Genomic DNA, 18,376 nt, shown 5'->3' with positions numbered 1-18,376 from the left:
CTATATCTGGTCTGGTGCCAGGTAGATGCCCTGGTGTATAATGGCTTTTGCTATAGCACGGCGCAACATGGGACGCTGCACGAGCAGAGACGTGGAAAAGTTTGCATGCCATCCACGTCTGTTGCAGATGTTAGTTCTTTCGACATACAGGAAGCACCGGAGGTAAGACCGTGCATAGATTCGAAGCATCGTAGAACAAAGTCGATAGTCGACGGTTTGGGCGACTGTTCAATAGGTGTGCTTCTGCTGCTAGGGTGGCTTGGCAGGTGTTCGGCTTGTACGGTGAGTATCATAGCGACAAGCAGCCAATGGCCAAATATCCGCAAAGCCACGCGGAAGCCCGGCCGTGCAAAAGCACCATCAAGGGCAGCAAAGATTTGTATCAGTTCGGCGGATTCTATTTGAATATGCGACACAGAAGTCGAGTCGTTTCGCAATATTGCACTTTGTGATACAAACGTTTGGGGTCAATTGGTGTCATCGAGTGGGATATGGCGACTTGAGTAGTTGCATTCCGAGAAACCCAGCGGTGTGCTCCGTCGCCACTGGGAGCGGGGGCTAGAGAGTAAATCCTGGGGTTTAACAGGGCGAATGACGGCAGCGTCGCAACAGCTCACAGATGGATACGTGTTGCGGCAGGCTGCGTCCGACGACGGTGGTGAAATTTGCGAGTGATTATCACAAACTTTACAGACAGGTCGACAGGCATGGACAGCAGGTGCAGCTGGACGTGCGCTGGAGGTACCCTGGGGCCCGGGATGCCTGAGTGGACGATCAGGCGTGGAAGGTTTGTGGCAGGCAGGCGGTCGGTGGCACCATTCGAGGCGTGTGGACAGGCGCCCAGATGGCAGCTTGGCTTGGCTCGGTCTGCCGGATCAGACTCCGCGAGAGGCCAAGTCGAGGGCTGGCGTGGATCTGAGGCGTGCATGGTGGACAGGCCTCGACGCAATGGCGCAGTATGATTCGCATGCAGGCCTGGGACACGATGCAGTGTTTTGATTGAGCACAAACGGCGCAGTCGCACAGCAAGCCGACTCCAGCCGCTGTCAGTCCAAGGCGTTGCAGGGTGAAGAATCTGCAGCTAACGGAGCGTGCGCGCGAAGTTCAGGTACATCTCCCGTGGTGGACCGCCCGGGTTTCGCAGTAGCAGCATGGGAGAATAGACAATTCACTACGCCCTCACTGGCAGAGTGGAGTTTGAAAAATTGAGGCATAATGGGTAGCGCCGAGCCCAGTGCTCTGGGGCGTCGGACAGCTGTGGATCGGCCTGGGTAGCCGGGCGGGCGAGGCAGCGCTGCCATGGCATCGATGTACCTCTACACAGGCGCCCGCTCCGGCTCTGGGTGGTGTCGTTCGCATGGGCAGGGATTATTCGACGTTGGTTAGCAGCCAGCAGCCTTAGACTGCGGCGAACCTCAGTGGGGTGTTGCTAAGAGAAATACCGCCTCTATTCACCAGTCCCCATAACCCACCTTCTCCCTCCTCCGCACCCCGCTTGCCTGCCTCACTACTCCCCTCACCACCCGTCGCTCTGCCCATCCCACTCGCCGCCTGCAGCAGCTGTGGTCTCATCGTCCCCGTCCCAAGCTGCCCCTGACGCGTCTCCCCGCCCGCCGACAGCTCCGGTGCGCAGCCTGGCTCGCGCGCGTCTCATTGGCCCATAGCCGGTCGTGCCCATCACTTACGCAGCGCTGACCTGCACCCTTGGTTTTGCGAGCAGACCCCTCACCAGCAGTGGCCACGACCGCTTGCACCCACACACTGTTCCCAGTCCATCGTAGCCTTATAGTCCCAGACTGTCGCTTCCTCTGACCCACGGGTTGTCTCTGTCCTCGCATCATCTCCCTCACTGCCCACTCTCGTTTAACCCAAGATCGCCCGCCGGACCCTCTCCGGCCCACAATTCTTACCCAGACGTCTGCCCGCCATGGACACGATGCAGAACTTCAACACCTTTGTCAATCCCCAGGACCTCGAAAACCACGGCGACTTCCAGGACTCCTTCTGGCAGATGCGCATTGATCCCAACGCCTTCCAGTCGTACGATGCCGTTGGCGTCCTACCTGGCACAAGCGAGCGCTCAAGCCGGAAACAGGACTCGGCCCTCGACCTGACGTCCTTCTCCAGCCAAGGCTACCCGTGCATCAAGACCGAGGACGAATTCAGCAGCTTCGTCAACACGGCCCAGTCGACACCCACTTCCAACACACCCTCGCCCCACGACCAATTCATCTTCAGCAATGTCAACTCACCAGGCGAGTACAACCGGGACCAGAGCCAGACCAGCTCCCCGGAGACATGCAATGAATCCCTTGCCAACGACAGCTGGCCTGCCATCCACATCCCTCAGGCCCTCGAGCAGGCCAAGGTCTCTATCGCTCTTGATAAGAACAAGAACCGGGCCGAAACGCAAATCAAAACTACCGTGACCATGGACCCGCTCGCTTCGCACATCCAGTGGATTCGCTTCCCCCGCCAGAATCTCGCCAAACCAAAGCAGATGGCCAGCACCGAGGAGGTTGAGGCCAACGAGAAGAACAACTCCACTGCCCGATTACAGCTGACTCTAGTTCTGGCAACCGCCGTTGAGAAGCAAGAAGGACTGGACCGCGCCTTCCGCCGTGCCCGCGGTGAGGAGCCAACGCCAAGGCGCCCACGTGGCGTCGCCATCACAGACATCGCCAAAGACGACCGGTGCCACCCCCAAAATGGCGGCGCTGTCATCATCTGCGAAGGTTGCAAGGAACGCGAAGCCAAAAGGTTCAACCGCAAGAAGAAGCGCGAGGCCGACGATGAGAAAGAGTGGTCCAACTACGAGGACGACCGCATCATCATGATTAACGAGAAGGAGTTCAAGAGATGGCAGGACAACGATAACTCCGACTTCTCTATGAACGCCAAGAAAGTCGAGTTCGTCATGCGCATAACGTGCTACTGCAGACACCAAGAAGACAAGTCCCCCGTCGGCTACAGGGTCATCTTCACCTTCAAGGACGCCAACGAGAGCGTACTCGCTCAGGAAGTCTCCGAGATTGTACAGATCACAGATGACCACAAGAACAAGGAAAGTCCCTCAGAGGCTCTGAGCTCTTTGACTATTCCCACTGGGCCACATGAGAACATGCCCCTCCAGTACACAGTTCCCATGCCAGAATACTCTCCGACCGTCTGCAGCAGCCAGTACTCATTACCCACGACGCCCATTGTCCCACAAGCTCCCGGATTGCCACACTCGCAGAGCATGTTTTTCCCACGGGAAGCGCAGTACCCTCGGATGATGAACCCTACACCTGCGAGTCAAGCTCCAAACCAAGGCAACATGAACTTTTACGGTACTGCCATGCCTGCACCCGCACCTACTCAGCAGTACGCCTCGCACCAGCGCGGTCAGAGCTACTTCTCGCCAACGATGCTCAGTCCTACAGCAGACCAGATGTCAGCCCAGGCTGGGTACGCCCTCCACCGCCCGCATTCTCTGGACAGCTTCCCACAGGCGTACAACTTCCAATTCTCGGCACAGCAATCGTATCCTCAAATGTACTCGTCCCAGCCGCCATCACGCGCCACCTCCCGGCCAGCATCGCCAACTTGGGACCAAGGGCGGGGCGCTAAGAAGATGCGCGCTCAACCTGGCTTCATGTTATATGAAGACTTTGAGGAATGAATATCTGACGATACGAAAGCACGAATTACGACAACAAACATGGGGCTATGTATAGCGGGCATCTGGGCGGCGTTTTGGGGTTCTGGATATCTAGGTTTGATGATGATCTTGGTGGGATTGTTCTCTGGTACGAACAACATTGGCTTCGGCCACTTTGCTTCTGGAAAAAAAGCCTTTGACTCGCTCGAAATCTCATTTGTATTCTTCTTCGCAGTCAAATGTCGTTCTCACGGGCGATATGATACTATCCGGCATAGACTTTGCTCGGTTACTACCACTTTAATCACTAGACCAAATTCTGTTTCACTGCTAGATCCCTCACAAGGACTAGCAGGTTCAATGATCTCTCGATACAAGCATACAATCTGAACTTCGTGGTTTGCGTTCCTTGCTGTTGCTATCAGTGGATTGCACATCAGCACCAGAAGTTACTGGAATCTGTGCCCTGTTTGCTGCACACACGCTATCATCTCTTGACAACTAGATGGTTTCGAATACAATGTATACTTCTAGCCAGCGAACACTCTTAATAATACCTAAGATTGTCTACAGAACGCAACACGAACCATAGCCACCATTAGTGCCGGGGAGCGCACTATACGGTCATGCTCGGGTACCTGCGGCGTGTGTCCTATGGCCCTGCTAAACGGTCTTGTCTTATCGACGCTGCAGTGCGCATCCCACGCCCTTCTAATCTATCATAGATTAACTTCCGTAGCTTGGTTGCCTCTGTGATAACCCTGCTGCATCAGATAAGCTCCGCTGCAGCATCGTCCCTCCATGTCGTAAGCATGTGGTAGGCAGATGCGGTAGATGTATACGGTACTAGGTGTCTTGACGCAGGAGCTGGGCACCTACGGGCTTGCAGACTACGAGGGTTTTTGGTTGTGTACAGAAGTAGGTAGTGTGCATCTTTGAGGAATACATGAGCCTCTGTTTCAGCACGCAGACAAGGGAGCATTTACTGTATAACATCAGAGCACATTATTGTTTGAGCACAATCCACAACCTAGACCTTCTCTCTCCCATTCGACAGTCCACTCCGGACGTACGGAAACACGGTCGTCCAAACAAACTTTCCAGAGGCGTTTATGCATGTCATCACCGAAAGATCGCGCACTGCGTAATATACAGTGCAGAATCTCATCGAAATCGAAAAGGAAGCAGATCATGTCATCTCATTTGCATTGTGTCGTACGGAGAAACTATAGGTTGTGTGACCACCAACACGCTTGTTCGTTGCATTCATCCAAAACCTTGTGCCAAATAGCCGAATGAGCCGAAAAAAGGGAAGAAACGTAAGCGGGAACGCCGAACGCCAATTGAACTCCGGGGATAGGATTAAAAGAGGAAACATTACGGTGGATGCGATTGAATACGCTAGAAAGCAGGGGAACTGGGAATGCAAATGGTTCATGCAGCATCGGGAGAGGGAGATGGAGGAATGCAATGGGAGACTGCCGCTCAGGGCCAGACATCTTCTAGAGCACCGGGATGCACATCCAGTCGGGAGAGATGCAACGGCCCGAAGCCGCGCCTGCTTGCGTATAAGCCGGGCCAGCTATATCACGCAGGAAGCATCCGGACATGTATACACGGCACGGTACGGTACGTCTCTCCCCGCCACTGGGCACACGGCAAGCAGGCTGCAAAGTACGCCCCGCATGGCAGCACATCAACTACTGCAGACCCCTCGTGTCTTCTGCAGCGCTTCTGCGACGGCTTGCGTAGGATGAGGAGGGGAGGGGCCGGCGCGAGCGATCGATCCTCGTGGGAACACAACGGTGTAGGCTAAAAGCCTGCAGCGCTAGCTTTCCTGTATTCCTGAAAGTTGCTAGCGATGGTTGGGTCTTCTTGGCTGCGCAGCTCTTCCTCCCAGCGCTCTTCTTCTTGCGCGTGGGCAGCTTCGAAGGCGGCGGATTGGCCGCGGTGGAAGTACAGGGGTGCGCGTTTGAGGAGGGCGACGTCTTGCGTGACGAGGATGTGCTTGACGCTTGAGCCTGGGGGTTTGTTAGTCATTTCAATCTATTGTAGAAGCAATAAGTGTGCTTACCGGGTGTTTCATATTTGGCTTGCAAGAGAAGCTGATCGACGACGTGTCGTAGCCCGCGAGCGCCTGTGCCCATCCTACTTGCTTTCCGTGCGATTTCGCGAAGCGCGCCGTTTGTGAAGCGTAGCTCGATGTTCCTGAGGTATGATTTGTGCTCTTCTTGTCTTATTAGACTGTCTTTGGGCTCCGTGAGAACGCGGACAAGAGCTTCTTCGTCCAGAGCTGCTACTGCGCAGACCGTGGGTATGCGGCCTATGAGTTCGGGTATCATGCCAAACTTCTGCAAATCTGCTGGTTGCACATGGTCAAGTACATTAACCTTCTCTTCCCGTTGAACCTGTCTAACACCAAACGGGTTCGGGACCTCGTTCTTCGGCGGTACGAAGAAAGGGGAGTCTTTCTTGAAGGATTCAGCCTCCACACCTGTCAGCATAACACCATCGGCGGCGGCATGTGCGTTCGATGACCGTATCGACGCCCCGAAACCCATACTGCCCTTGGACTTCCTGTCCAAGATGATCTTGTGTAGGCTTGAAAAGGCGCCAGTGCAAATGAAGAGTATGTTGTCAGTTCGGATGTTGAAGACCTCGCCTTTGTTTCCGCCTGGCCCAGGAGGCTGAGGGCCACCTGGCATTCCGCCTGGCCTGTTCGCGCTCTTCTCCGGTTTGGCCTGCACCTGTACGGTTGTGCCCTCGATGATCTTGAGCAGCGCCTGCTGAACACCTTCGCCGCCGACATCCTTACCGTATGACATCTTGGACCCTGCGATCTTGTCGATCTCGTCCAGAACAATGATGCCATGCTCGGTTGCGTCGATGTCATAGTTCGCGGCTGAGAAGAGGCGAGCAACGCACGACTCGACGTCGTCGCCAATATATCCTGCCTGTGTAAAGGTAGTGCAGTCCGACATGGAGATGGGTAGACCCAGCGTCTTGGCCAGTGTCTTGCACATCAATGTCTTTCCCACACCAGTAGGTCCAAGTATGAGCACATTGGACTTTTCTATCTGCAGCTGGTGCTCGCTGGTATCGAGTAAGGAGTCGGGGTCGGAGGAGGTGGACGAGGCTGGTTTGTAGGCAGGTGCTTCGCCGTAGGGTAGAGGGTCACTGTGACTGTGCAGTTCCACGGTGGACTGCTGGCCGGGGAACTCGTCTGCTCTGCTGCTCAGCGCCCGCATCATAAGAGGATGACGGTTGAAGTCATCGATGATTGGATCAATATGAGATTTGGGGCTACCTTCTACAGGATGTCTGTACACGGATGCTCGCCTCTGCGCCTGCGCCTCGAGTCTAGCCTGCTCATGGTGCTGCCTCTTGATCTCCTGGATGCGGAGATGGTGCTCGTGGACAGCTACACTCAGCACTATCTTTGCGCGGTCCTGGTCCACGACGAACTGGTCGAGGTGCTGTCTCAGCACTTTGGGCGTGATGTGGCCAGCGCCCACATTGCTAGTGTTGCCCAGTGGACCGCGCGTGGGCTGATCAGGCTCATAGAACGACGAGAAGCCCTGGCCGCTGAAGTCGGAACGATTGAATCTAGAGGACTTGCGCGTGTGCGACTGGGACAAGGGCGCGCGGCGCGAGATGCTATAGAGGGCGAGGTAGGACGCGCGGACCTGGGGCGAGACGGCAGCGGGAAGCGCCCTCCGGATCGTCTTGGACAGCAGCATGGCGGGAGAGGAAGCGCAGAGGAAGTCACACTACAACAAAACTGAAAGCAACGAGGGCATCACGGGGACTTTAATACACAGTCGCGATGGCGCCGGCTGCGCTCGAGGCTTGGGAGTAACCGTGGTTGAGCCGCCGTGAGCTCCCCACGTTAGGCCAGAGATGCGGGGGAAGCTCTGTCCCCACGGTTCCCGATGCCGATAAGGGCCTTTGCCGCCGACGCGTGACCAGCGTGCTACTATCAGGTAGTCTACAACACCATGTAGTCGGCAAAGCGCCTCAGGGTCCGCTTCAATGGCATTTTAGACGCGGCTGTCGGTTCCTGGCTCCGAATGAATTGTAGCGCAAATCCTTCCGACAGCACCCCAGCAGAGATACGCTGTTGGGACGTGGCGCGGGCGCGATGCCCGTTACAGCGTGCTCTGAGCTATGACGTTGATTGTTGGGTTGGCAACAACTTTTGGTTGAGCGCTGCCCTCAGCAATCGGGTTAGAGACCCCGCAAATTCGTGATCGTCTCTGCAATTCATCTGGCAGGCCGTCGCTGTGAAACCTGCATCCTCCCGCTGCCATATTCTCTGGTAGCAAACCTGACAGCTCCTCCCACCTTCCATCCCACACCATGGAGCTCAACAAGGCTTCCGCAAACTCGGCCCTGAGCGACACCCCGGGGCAGGTCCCCAACGATGGCACTGGTACGTATTGCTGCCCTAGTCATCTTATCAATTGACTGACCAATTCGTCCAGGCATCGTCCAGATGGATGGCTACCTTGAGCCCTTCAAGGACGCGCTGAAGAGCCGCTTCTCCAAGGCACAGAAGTGGATCAAGACGATTGAAGAGACTGAGGGCGGTCTCGAGAAGTTCTCGCGGGCAAGCTGCCCAACCACCTTGGCAAGAGCGGTGTAGCTAACAGCGCCCAGGGTTACGAGAAGTTCGGCTTCAATGTCCAGTCCAACGGCGACGTCGTCTACCGCGAGTGGGCCCCGAATGCCCTGCGCGCCTACCTCATTGGTGACTTCAATGGCTGGGACCGCGATGCGACGCCCATGACCAAGAACGACTTCGGCGTCTTCGAGGTAACGATCCCCGGCCAGAACGGTCAGCCCACTATTCCCCACGACTCCAAGATCAAGGTCTCGTTCGTCGTCCCCAACGACCATGCGCGCCAGGAGCGCCTCCCCGCCTGGATCACCCGAGTGACCCAAGACCTCAACGTCTCTCCCGTATACGATGCCCGCTTCTGGAACCCTCCCCAGAAGTACGTCTGGAAGAACCAGCGCCCGCCCAAGCCCCAGAGCGCACGTATCTACGAAGCCCACGTTGGTATTTCCTCACCCGAGCCCAAGGTCGCGACCTACAAGGAGTTCACCCGTGACATCCTCCCTCGCATCAAGCACCTGGGATACAACACTATACAATTGATGGCCGTCATGGAGCATGCGTACTACGCCAGTTTCGGATACCAGATCAACAGCTTCTTCGCTGCGAGCAGCCGCTACGGCTTCCCAGACGACCTGAAGGAGCTCATTGATACTGCGCACGGAATGGGCATTACCGTCTTGCTGGACATGGTGCACAGTCACGCATCTAAGAACGTGCTTGACGGTCTCAACATGTTCGACGGCAGTGACCACCTCTACTTCCACGAGGGCGCCAAGGGACGACACGAGCTGTGGGACAGCAGGCTGTTCAACTACGGTCACCACGAGGTCATGCGATTCTTGCTCAGCAACTTGCGCTTCTGGATGGAGGAGTACCACTTCGACGGTTTCCGGTTCGACGGAGTTACCAGCATGCTATACACCCACCACGGCATTGGAACGTGAGTATTCATTTACCTCTGATGCTAGCAAAGACTAACACACCCAGGGGTTTCTCGGGCGGTTACCACGAATACTTCGGTCCTTCAGTCGATGAGGAGGCAGTCGTGTACCTTATGATTGCCAACGAGTTACTGCACACACTCTACCCCGACTCCATCACAATTGCCGAAGATGTTTCCGGTATGCCTGGTCTTTGCGTGTCGCTCTCGTTAGGCGGAATAGGATTCGACTACCGATTAGCCATGGCTGTACCCGACCTCTACATCAAGTGGTTGAAGGAGAAGCAGGACATTGACTGGGACATGGGCGCACTCGTCTTCACTTTGACAAACCGAAGGCACGGTGAGAAGACCATTGCCTATGCGGAGAGTCACGATCAAGCGTATGTTAATATCCTGAGTTTAACAATCAATACTGACATATCCTAGGCTGGTCGGAGACAAGACTCTGCTCTTCTGGCTTTGCGACGCGCAAATGTACACCAACATGTCGGTCCTTTCAGAGCTCACCCCAGTCATCAACCGCGGTTTGTCGCTGCACAAGCTGATCCGACTGATCACACACGGTCTGGGAGGTGAGGGTTATTTGAACTTCGAGGGTAACGAGTTTGGTCACCCTGAGTGGCTCGACTTCCCGCGCGAAGGCAACAACAACAGCTTCCACTACGCCCGCCGCCAATTCAACCTCCCAGATGACGAGCTCCTCCGCTACAGGTTCCTCAACGAGTTCGACAGCAAGATGCAGTGGACAGAGGAGAAGTACGGATGGCTCCACTCGCCTCAGGCCTACGTCAGCCTCAAGCACGAAGGTGACAAGGTCATCGTATTTGAGCGCGCTGGACTGTTGTGGATCTTCAACTTCCATCCCCAGGAGAGCTTCACCGACTACCGTGTTGGCGTCGAGCAGGAGGGTACTTACCGTATCGTTCTGAGTACCGATAGCAAGGCGTTCGGTGGCCATGGTAACGTGGACGAGACGACTCGGTTCTTTACCACGCCATTTGCCTGGAACGAGAGGAAGAACTTCCTGCAGGTGTACATTCCTAGCAGGACTGCTATCGTAAGTAACCGCCTATATTCATGTATTCTGATTTTTTACTAACCCGACCAACAGGTACTGGCGCTCGAGAGCACTTTGTAAGAGGTATGACCGATGTCTCAGAGGCATGGTTATGGATGTTAAATTGAAGGGTCGATACGCCCAGCGAAATGATCGTGCCGCATAGTATGAATAGCGATTTATGTCTCGATAGATTAATAGAAGACATCTGCCGATCAACATATGCCCTTGTGTTTTCCCAATATGTGACAGATCTATGTTCGAGCTGCATTAAGATGAATATATAAGCAGTTGGGCATCATCATAAAGGTGACCAAGTCTGGTATAGCCCTCTACCAGTATCAAAAAGGTCGTATAATAGGAGTGAATGCAACATGTCCTCGGCCGGTAGGAAGCTTGGAATTCTAGCTGCAAGTGACGCTTGGAGTATACATCATCTTGCTGGTGCTTCACGTACCAACAATCACCTTCTCGAATACTCCCAGGCTCTGTTTTGGCGGAAGGGTAAGTTTGCAGATATCGATGTGTATGATAAGGATGCCCTCTATATCTCATTTGATTGAGCTATTTCTCATGTAACAAAGACCTGCGAGCTCTACTTGGGTGATTAGCGTTTGTACGTCATGAAAATATCGGGTATCTCATCGAGGTATTGTTATATTTTTGCTTGTGGGTCGATTCTACCTTGAGACTAAGGTTTTTGCCATGCGGAGTTCTCTTTTTTGTTGATAGTTGTTGCGGTCGTCCCACTTCGTTGTGCCACTGTAGGTGAAGGTGAAGGTGGAGGTGACTTAGATATGGCCCGTTGATTCCGAGTCCTCTTGTACTTGCTGCCAACTAGTGTAGAGTTTTGTTTGTACTGTCCGACCGCGAATGAACAACACCCGATGTGTACTCTATGATCCTTGCTGTGCCCAACGCCTGAAGAATACACATCTTGGTATTGTGATTCACGAAGTCTTCGATGACAGTCCAATGCTCCTCATCAATTTCATCTTAGCCTAGTCTGGTTGATAGTCTCCGCCGCGCCGCCCTACCACCCGACTGACACCACGCTGCCACCCACCACCTCTCCCGGCCCCGTACCGCAGTCCAAGTTCTTCGCTTGACCACCAGAGTAGAACAAGCAACGAACCCTTTGTGCAAAAGAATGAAGAGGAGAGGAGAGGAAAGGGAAAGGGAAGAAGGGAACTGGGTTCTTGCCATGCGCAAAGGGTTGGCTTCTCGCCAGCACGATCAAGGCATTACGCGCAGAGGGTAGGCATCTCACCAGCACAATCAAGGCATCTCGCCAGCACAATCAGGGCATCTCGCCATGTTTAAAGGGGAAACACTTACCATCGGTGAAAGAGGGCATCTCGCTTCACTCTTGTTCGTCGTCGTCATCCTCTTCAACCATCGCTGCCGACTTCCTCTTGCGATTGACAAGGCCCTTTATTTGCCTGATCTTCGGTGCCTCCATGTCTTGACGGGCCCGCAACCTAGCCTGGTGCATGTTGCAGAAATACTCCTCCACCTTGACCATTCACCCTCTGCTCTTCTCGGTGCATCTGACATCAGTGGTTCGATGTCGTCAAGTACAGTTATTGGGCTTCGGTAGATGTTCCTTGGTCTTCCCATCGTGCTTTCGCTTCGGCGCGTCATGGGCTGACCTTGACGAAGGCAGTCTTCGTGCGACCGGAAGACGAACGTGTATCTCGCTATCACAATGCAAAGTGTAGATGAAGAGCACCTACAATCTATGAAGCCTAGTATTTCGAAATCCTACCCAACACGCAAAATATACTTTGAAGTATACGTTGTGTGTTACGGTCACAACGTTGTAGGACAGGATGTGATGTAGACGCCCAGGGTATGTGTCCAGAACACGGGAAGTATTCAGCGTCTCTGTCTACAAGTCGACCACGAGCTTTGTTCCGCCGGTGCTGTCGTATCGTATGCTCCAAAGACCTGTATCTCGGGTTGATTATAACTGGTACATTTTCATGCGTTACACTATACATTGGCGTCTCGACTGGGCTACACTTTCTGACAATAGAGTCTGGAGGTACTCACAGTCAGAACCATGACGTCGCGGTGACTCCTCGTACTGGTTTGGAGACTACGAGCAAGCTCTTACTTCCTGTAGTACGACAACCGCTTTATCGATGTATTGTGCGATCCGAGGGATACGTATTTGAGATCATGGTTGTTGATCTCCAGAATTGGCGACTGAGAGGGAAGATGATGCTAATGATAAGCGTACCCAGATATAAGTAGCTCGGTAGCTAAACAGTATCTTGTGAAAGCTTCATTCTCCTTGTTAGCATGACGTTCTGTGGCGGGTTCTTGAGTTGGCGACGATTGTTCGAATTTCGCGATAGTTGAAACGGCGATACATCTCATTCGGGAAGACCTAATTGTATGTGGTATAAATTTTGGGAATTGTGAGTCGCCCTTCGGCGACGGATCATCACGATGAGTACTATGGTAGGCTGTGTGAGTCGCCTGTTGCGAGTATGTATCCCGATACGCGTCCTCATTATGATCCTAGTTCACGGAACAGTGGTGGAAGTCGGCCTCAGGCCGCAGCCTGAGTTGTAGTGTACTGTATAGATGAGTTGACAGAGTCTTTTGCGCACACCATGATTTGACTTCGTGCACCATCTTTCCGCTTTGTGGGATCTGATTCCGAGGCGGCTGCTGAAGACGGTTGTTCAATCGGATCGAATCGGAAGGCGGTTGTGCGTCGTAGCGTCGACCAAGAAGGCGTGCATGTGAAGGTAAGTCGCGATGCTCGAAGGGTAAGAGCGATCACACTCGAAGTGTAAGAATAGAATCGCAACGTGCTTTGGAGATTGTGGGAAAATCGATCCTGGGGTTGTCTCGTTGCCGGATGCTAACCGCGTGGGCACTAGCCGCGCACGGATCTTTTGGCACGCCGCCTTCCTTTCGAGCTGTGAGAAGCTCTTTCCTCATCAACCCACCCTCTCTCCACTCACCAATCCGTCTACCACATATCTCACAATGCTGAAGAGGTAAGCCAAACGCCCAATGAGTTCAATTGACGATGAATTGAGATGGACTGACGCCTATTTCGACAGTGGGATCCAGCAGGCGCTCCGCGCTTCCATGCGCAGGCCGGCCATCCGCCGCAGCGCATTTTCGCCCATGAAGAAGAGCTTCGCCCCAGCTATGTCCACACGCTTCGCCAGCACCGATGCTACAAAGGATGGCAAGATTCACCAGGTTATTGGAGCGATTGTAGACGTGAGCGCCGCCAGTTTCCTTTAAAAAAAGTTTTCTGGTCGATGGTGGTGGAGTTTTGACTTCGCCATCAGCGATCGCATCCACACAACGGCCGCTGACAACCAATTGCAGGTCAAGTTCGACACTGAGCAGCTCCCTGCTATTCTCAACGCTGTCACAACCCAGAACGGTGACCAGAAGCTGATCCTCGAAGTCGCTGTAAGGACGCCAAGAATGGAAGAAGTGGGAACAGCATCACTGATTCAGTACAGCAACATTTGGGTGAGAACGTCGTCCGATGCATTGCCATGGACGGTACCGAGGGTCTCGTCCGAGGTTCCAAGGCCACCGACACCGGTGCTCCCATCAAGATCCCCGTCGGTCACGGTACTCTTGGTCGTATCATGAACGTCACTGGTGACCCCATTGACGAGCGTGGTCCCATCAAGGCCACCAAGTACGCCCCCATCCACGCCGATCCCCCGGAGTTCACCGAGCAGTCCACCTCCGCTGAGGTCCTCGTCACCGGTATCAAGGTTGTCGACCTGTTGGCTCCTTACGCTCGTGGTGGAAAGATTGGTCTCTTCGGAGGTGCCGGTGTCGGAAAGACTGTGTTCATTCAGGAGTTGATCGTAAGGACACGGAATGCATGCAGGCTGAGCATCAGCTAACGATGGGCAGAACAACATCGCCAAGGCCCACGGTGGTTTCTCCGTCTTCACTGGTGTCGGCGAGCGTACCCGTGAGGGTAACGATCTGTACCACGAGATGCAGGAGACTTCCGTCATTCAGCTTGACGGTGACTCCAAGGTCGCCCTTGTCTTCGGTCAGATGAACGAGCCCCCGGGTGCCCGTGCCCGTGTCGCCCTTACTGGTCTTACCGTTGCTGAGGTAAGTTCTTGACTAACAACATGTATTCGTACGACAAGGAGCTAAATTTTTGGAAGTACTTCCGTGACGAAGAGGGTCAGGATGTGTTGCTCTTCATCGGTAAGATATCCTGCTCAAACTTTAATCGAGACATGTGCTAACTTCCCCCTGGACAACATTTTCAGATTCACACGCAAGTCGCCCCCCTTCACTCCCCCAGCGAGTGACACACTAACAGATTTATAGAGGCCGGTTCCGAGGTGTCTGCTCTTCTCGGTCGTATCCCCTCTGCCGTCGGTTACCAGCCCACCCTCGCCATCGACATGGGTGTCATGCAGGAGCGTATCACCACCACCACCAAGGGATCCATTACCTCCGTCCAGGCCGTCTACGTGCCCGCTGACGATTTGACTGACCCTGCCCCCGCTACCACCTTCGCCCATTTGGACGCCACCACTGTCTTGTCCCGTGGTATCTCCGAGTTGGGTATCTACCCCGCCGTCGACCCTCTTGACTCCAAGTCCCGTATGTTGGACCCCCGTGTCATCGGTCAGGACCACTACGACACCGCCACCCGCGTCCAGCAGATTCTCCAGGAGTACAAGTCCCTCCAGGATATCATTGCCATTCTCGGTATGGACGAGTTGTCGGAAGCTGACAAGCTTACCGTCGAGCGTGCCCGTAAGATCCAGCGTTTCCTGAGCCAGCCTTTCGCTGTCGCCCAGGTCTTCACTGGTATCGAGGGCAAGCTTGTCGACCTCAAGGACACCATCCGCTCATTCAAGGCTATCTTGACTGGTGAGGGTGACGACCTTCCCGAGGGTGAGTTTCCCACATATCCGTTCTTGCAGCGTTTAACTGACATTTCTAGGTGCTTTCTACATGGTCGGTGACTTCGAGTCAGCCCGCGCCAAGGGAGAGAAGATTCTTGCCGAGCTCGAGAAGTCATAGACGGACTTTCGTGGTGGGTGAAGAGTCGGCCAAAGTGTCTAGGGCAAATCGCTGGTAGTCTCACTTTGTACAAAAGATATACCTCCGAAACTGTGGGACTTTAGCGGGTGTCATGATGCGTGGCTTTCTGTAGCTTATCTTGCATGAAGAGACCGCTTTTTCTTGTTCGAAACATCTCATTCTTACGTGCTGATACGAGTGATTTTGATGAATAGCAAGTCGTCTACAGCCTTATTCTCACTAGACTAGTTTCACATCAAACTGACGTGACCTCGGGACAGGAACGCATTGTCTCGTCTTTCAGACTCCATCAAGGGTGTTGCTAGACCGTGACACTGGGTACAACTCGTTCATGCTCCTCCCAGGATTGGATGCAGATTAGAGAGAAGCAGCAGACGAGATATCAATATGCCAAAGTTACAGACCAGTTGGAAGATTACATATACACCAGAGCACTCTATAGTAGAACTCAACAGGTACCCCGCAGTCTACATTAGTATTTGAACGAGATTTTGGTAATTTCCTGATGCATTGTAGACTACTGGGTTATTCACCCTTACCGTCCACTGTAAGCATGAGCTCCATGGTTCGCTTGATCGGGCCAGAGATGGCATAGAGCATACTGCAGGTAGCTGCCGGTAATAGTGCATTGGAAAACCAGCGATGGAAAACATGAAATCACCAGCGGCTCGAGATATGCAAAAAGCTTAAGATCATAAGAACACGGGAATTCACTTCATTTATAGTGTACTGCGTAATCGAGAACCTGAACACTAGAATAAAATCTCTCTCATAGACCGTAGGCCTAAAAGGACATGCCGATTAGCAGACTTGTGGGAACGCGTCCATGGACGCACCCACCTCACGCAAGGAAGAGAATGAACAGGTGCCGTGCCGCCTACGTTGGTGTGAAGATCGAAGTTATGAGTTCTTTCAAGGTAACGTAGACTTCTGGTCGGCTTAGTTTTAGTATCTGTTCGATGTTTTGCTTAAACAAAGTGCGCCGGTAATCCTCGCAATGAATGGATGTCACAGTTTATGCTTGCTAGATCGGATGAAGCCTTAGAGAGCTGAAGTCAGTGTTCACTCACGACTTGCAATTATACACCCGAGAGCCGTGAGCTCTTAAGTAAGCTTGTGACTTCAGGGTAAGCACGGCCGCGGTCTTTACACTTCTTCAAGCCGCTATTACAAAGCTGACATAACTCGTTACTGTGCGACAAGGACTGCCTCGGCCGTGGATGCGGGTATGTGCGTCTTCATGGCTGCTGTCAGCCGTGTAACACATCCTTTTCGTAACATGATATCTGTCTGGATGCTGCAGGTCATGATTTTAATCAGCATGGCAGTCGCCTGATGATAGGTGCGGGTAGATCGTGCATTGGAATATACGTTGCAGATGGCGAAAAGACGACTTGATATCGAACGATAATAGGAATTCTCTAATCTCACCAACAAAGATACCTTAGGCATCAGACCCCTAATATATCACTATTGTGTGGACGTAATTGCTAATAGCGAGATTAAAACCCTTAAAGCATTAAGTAGAAAACTGTTTTTAAAGGAATTAGGCGAGACTTGCATTATTATAATATTAACCTCTTTAGTTGTCTGCACTCACCTTTGGTTAACAGTCACGCAACTACACAGGTATTATCTAACGTGACGAGGGTAGAGCGCTTGATTTGAGAGTTGCATAAGTCATACAATGTGCGTCTTGCACATGATCGAAGTGGAGAACCGTCAGGTAAACGCGAAAAGCCTCTAGATTTCTGTACAATGAGGACTATTATGACAATGGCCGATCGGCAGCCGTTCGTGATGCTCTCGATCTTGTTGTATGTGACACAGACAGTACCAAACGGAAAGTTGACACAAGGAAAATGTGGTATCGGTATTGGCATGGTGATTGCTGTGACGCTTCTATTCGACTCTTTACTCATCGTTGAGCTTCTCCCTGGCAGGCAGATCCTTCTCGGACTTGCTCTGTACCAACATTCCCTTGTAACCGGTGATGGGCTCGCTGCCTTGCGACTGTGCTGTGTTAGTGCTGATGCGAATGTGCGAGCGGGCAAGTGGCATACCTTGAGGTACTCCTCACTGGCCTCTTGCCATTCCTTTGTCATGGTGCGGGGCCGGATGGGGCTGGCGAACATGCGCGTGAAGGCGAAGACGGCAAAGGCACCCATGATGACGGCAGAGGAGAGGAGGAAGACGTTGCGGCCCTCATCCGGGGGCGGGGGTCGGCGGGGACCGTGGGGACCAAAGGCAATGTAGTAGGCTGTATGGAGCGGTGTTGTCAGCGCAGTGTTCGTATCGATAATTTCTCGGCACGTCGCGATAACCTCGCGTTAAGCGCACCAGATCCCGCGGGCTAGCTCGGGTACCTCGATCATAACACAAGATACGTCATACGGGCTGTCGCAGCACCCCGATGCGCGGAATGGAATTGTACGCACCAGCCTTCTTCTCCTGCATGGTCAACTCTTTCCAGTCGGTCTTCATGCGGTCCCTAAGCGTCATCCACAAATCGGCCTGCTCCTGGGGGGGCATGTCCTCCCATCGCTTCTCGATGTTGGCGAGGGTCGGGTTGGAGATGGCGTGGGCCTGGCGGGATTGCTGGATCTGGCAGGCTACCGGGGCAGCTCTGGGGAGAGCAGTGCGGGTCGCGGTCGATGACATGGCGGCAGCCGAGCTTGAAGCCCGGGCAATGGACGAGCGCAGCATGGCGGCGGGTGGAGTGGAGAGTGTCGAAAAATAGAAAACAAAGGGAGAAGCTTCCCGTCGAGGGAACTACAGCTGCCAATGGATCGTGGTGGTGATGGAGTCGATGGTGGGCCAGGAGAGCTGTCTTGCAAAATGTGGTTGCGGGAGGAACGCCAAGGTGGTGGAACGATCAATCTTCTGTGGCCCGAGCGCCCTCGTCGTCCTAACGCTGAGTCTCTCATTGGCCGGGACAACCGTCTATCTCGGCATCTGAGAGCCTCATCCTACCCTGATCCTGCGGTTGCCATGTTTCCGATGTATGACATGGTGATAGGAATGCCACGTGGAATGAAATTG

General features: G+C 53.6%; 5 protein-coding genes across 5 annotated transcripts; 3 read left to right on the top strand and 2 right to left on the bottom strand.

Annotated features, from left to right (window-relative positions):
• Window positions 1-1,927: 1,927 nt before the first annotated feature.
• Window positions 1,928-3,664, top strand: J4E93_003875 (uncharacterized protein; the record flags this gene model as incomplete). The annotated part of the gene is made up of 1 exon (XM_049341805.1): window positions 1,928-3,664. One exon carries the CDS (start codon window positions 1,928-1,930, stop codon window positions 3,662-3,664), a length of 1,737 nt encoding a protein of 578 aa, XP_049201310.1.
• A 1,791-nt stretch (window positions 3,665-5,455) lies between these two features.
• J4E93_003874 (uncharacterized protein) lies at window positions 5,456-7,383 on the bottom strand (the record flags this gene model as incomplete). The annotated part of the gene is made up of 2 exons (XM_049341804.1): window positions 5,456-5,664; window positions 5,718-7,383. The coding sequence occupies 2 exons, from the start codon at window positions 7,381-7,383 to the stop codon at window positions 5,456-5,458; spliced, it is 1,875 nt and encodes a 624-aa protein (XP_049201309.1).
• Window positions 7,384-8,002: 619 nt separating this feature from the next.
• Window positions 8,003-10,345, top strand: J4E93_003873 (uncharacterized protein; the record flags this gene model as incomplete). Its single annotated transcript, XM_049341803.1, has 6 exons — window positions 8,003-8,075; window positions 8,128-8,252; window positions 8,303-9,204; window positions 9,252-9,587; window positions 9,634-10,264; window positions 10,319-10,345. The coding sequence occupies 6 exons, from the start codon at window positions 8,003-8,005 to the stop codon at window positions 10,343-10,345; spliced, it is 2,094 nt and encodes a 697-aa protein (XP_049201308.1).
• Window positions 10,346-13,375: 3,030 nt separating this feature from the next.
• On the top strand, window positions 13,376-15,313 carry ATP2 (atp2, beta subunit of the F1 sector of mitochondrial F1F0 ATP synthase; the record flags this gene model as incomplete). The annotated part of the gene is made up of 7 exons (XM_049341802.1): window positions 13,376-13,513; window positions 13,625-13,711; window positions 13,765-14,124; window positions 14,174-14,383; window positions 14,440-14,482; window positions 14,609-15,184; window positions 15,234-15,313. 7 exons carry the CDS (start codon window positions 13,376-13,378, stop codon window positions 15,311-15,313), a joined length of 1,494 nt encoding a protein of 497 aa, XP_049201307.1.
• A 1,935-nt stretch (window positions 15,314-17,248) lies between these two features.
• Window positions 17,249-18,040, bottom strand: CYA4 (Cytochrome c oxidase polypeptide 5, mitochondrial; the record flags this gene model as incomplete). Its single annotated transcript, XM_049341801.1, has 3 exons — window positions 17,249-17,347; window positions 17,398-17,594; window positions 17,773-18,040. 3 exons carry the CDS (start codon window positions 18,038-18,040, stop codon window positions 17,249-17,251), a joined length of 564 nt encoding a protein of 187 aa, XP_049201306.1.
• Between the last annotated feature and the right edge of the window lie 336 nt (window positions 18,041-18,376).

This window comes from Alternaria ventricosa (genome assembly GCF_023758065.1).
Source record: "Alternaria ventricosa strain BMP 2768 chromosome Unknown scaffold_5, whole genome shotgun sequence".
Classification (NCBI taxonomy): domain Eukaryota; kingdom Fungi; phylum Ascomycota; class Dothideomycetes; order Pleosporales; family Pleosporaceae; genus Alternaria; species Alternaria ventricosa.
This window is presented reverse-complemented; position numbering and strand designations above follow the sequence as displayed.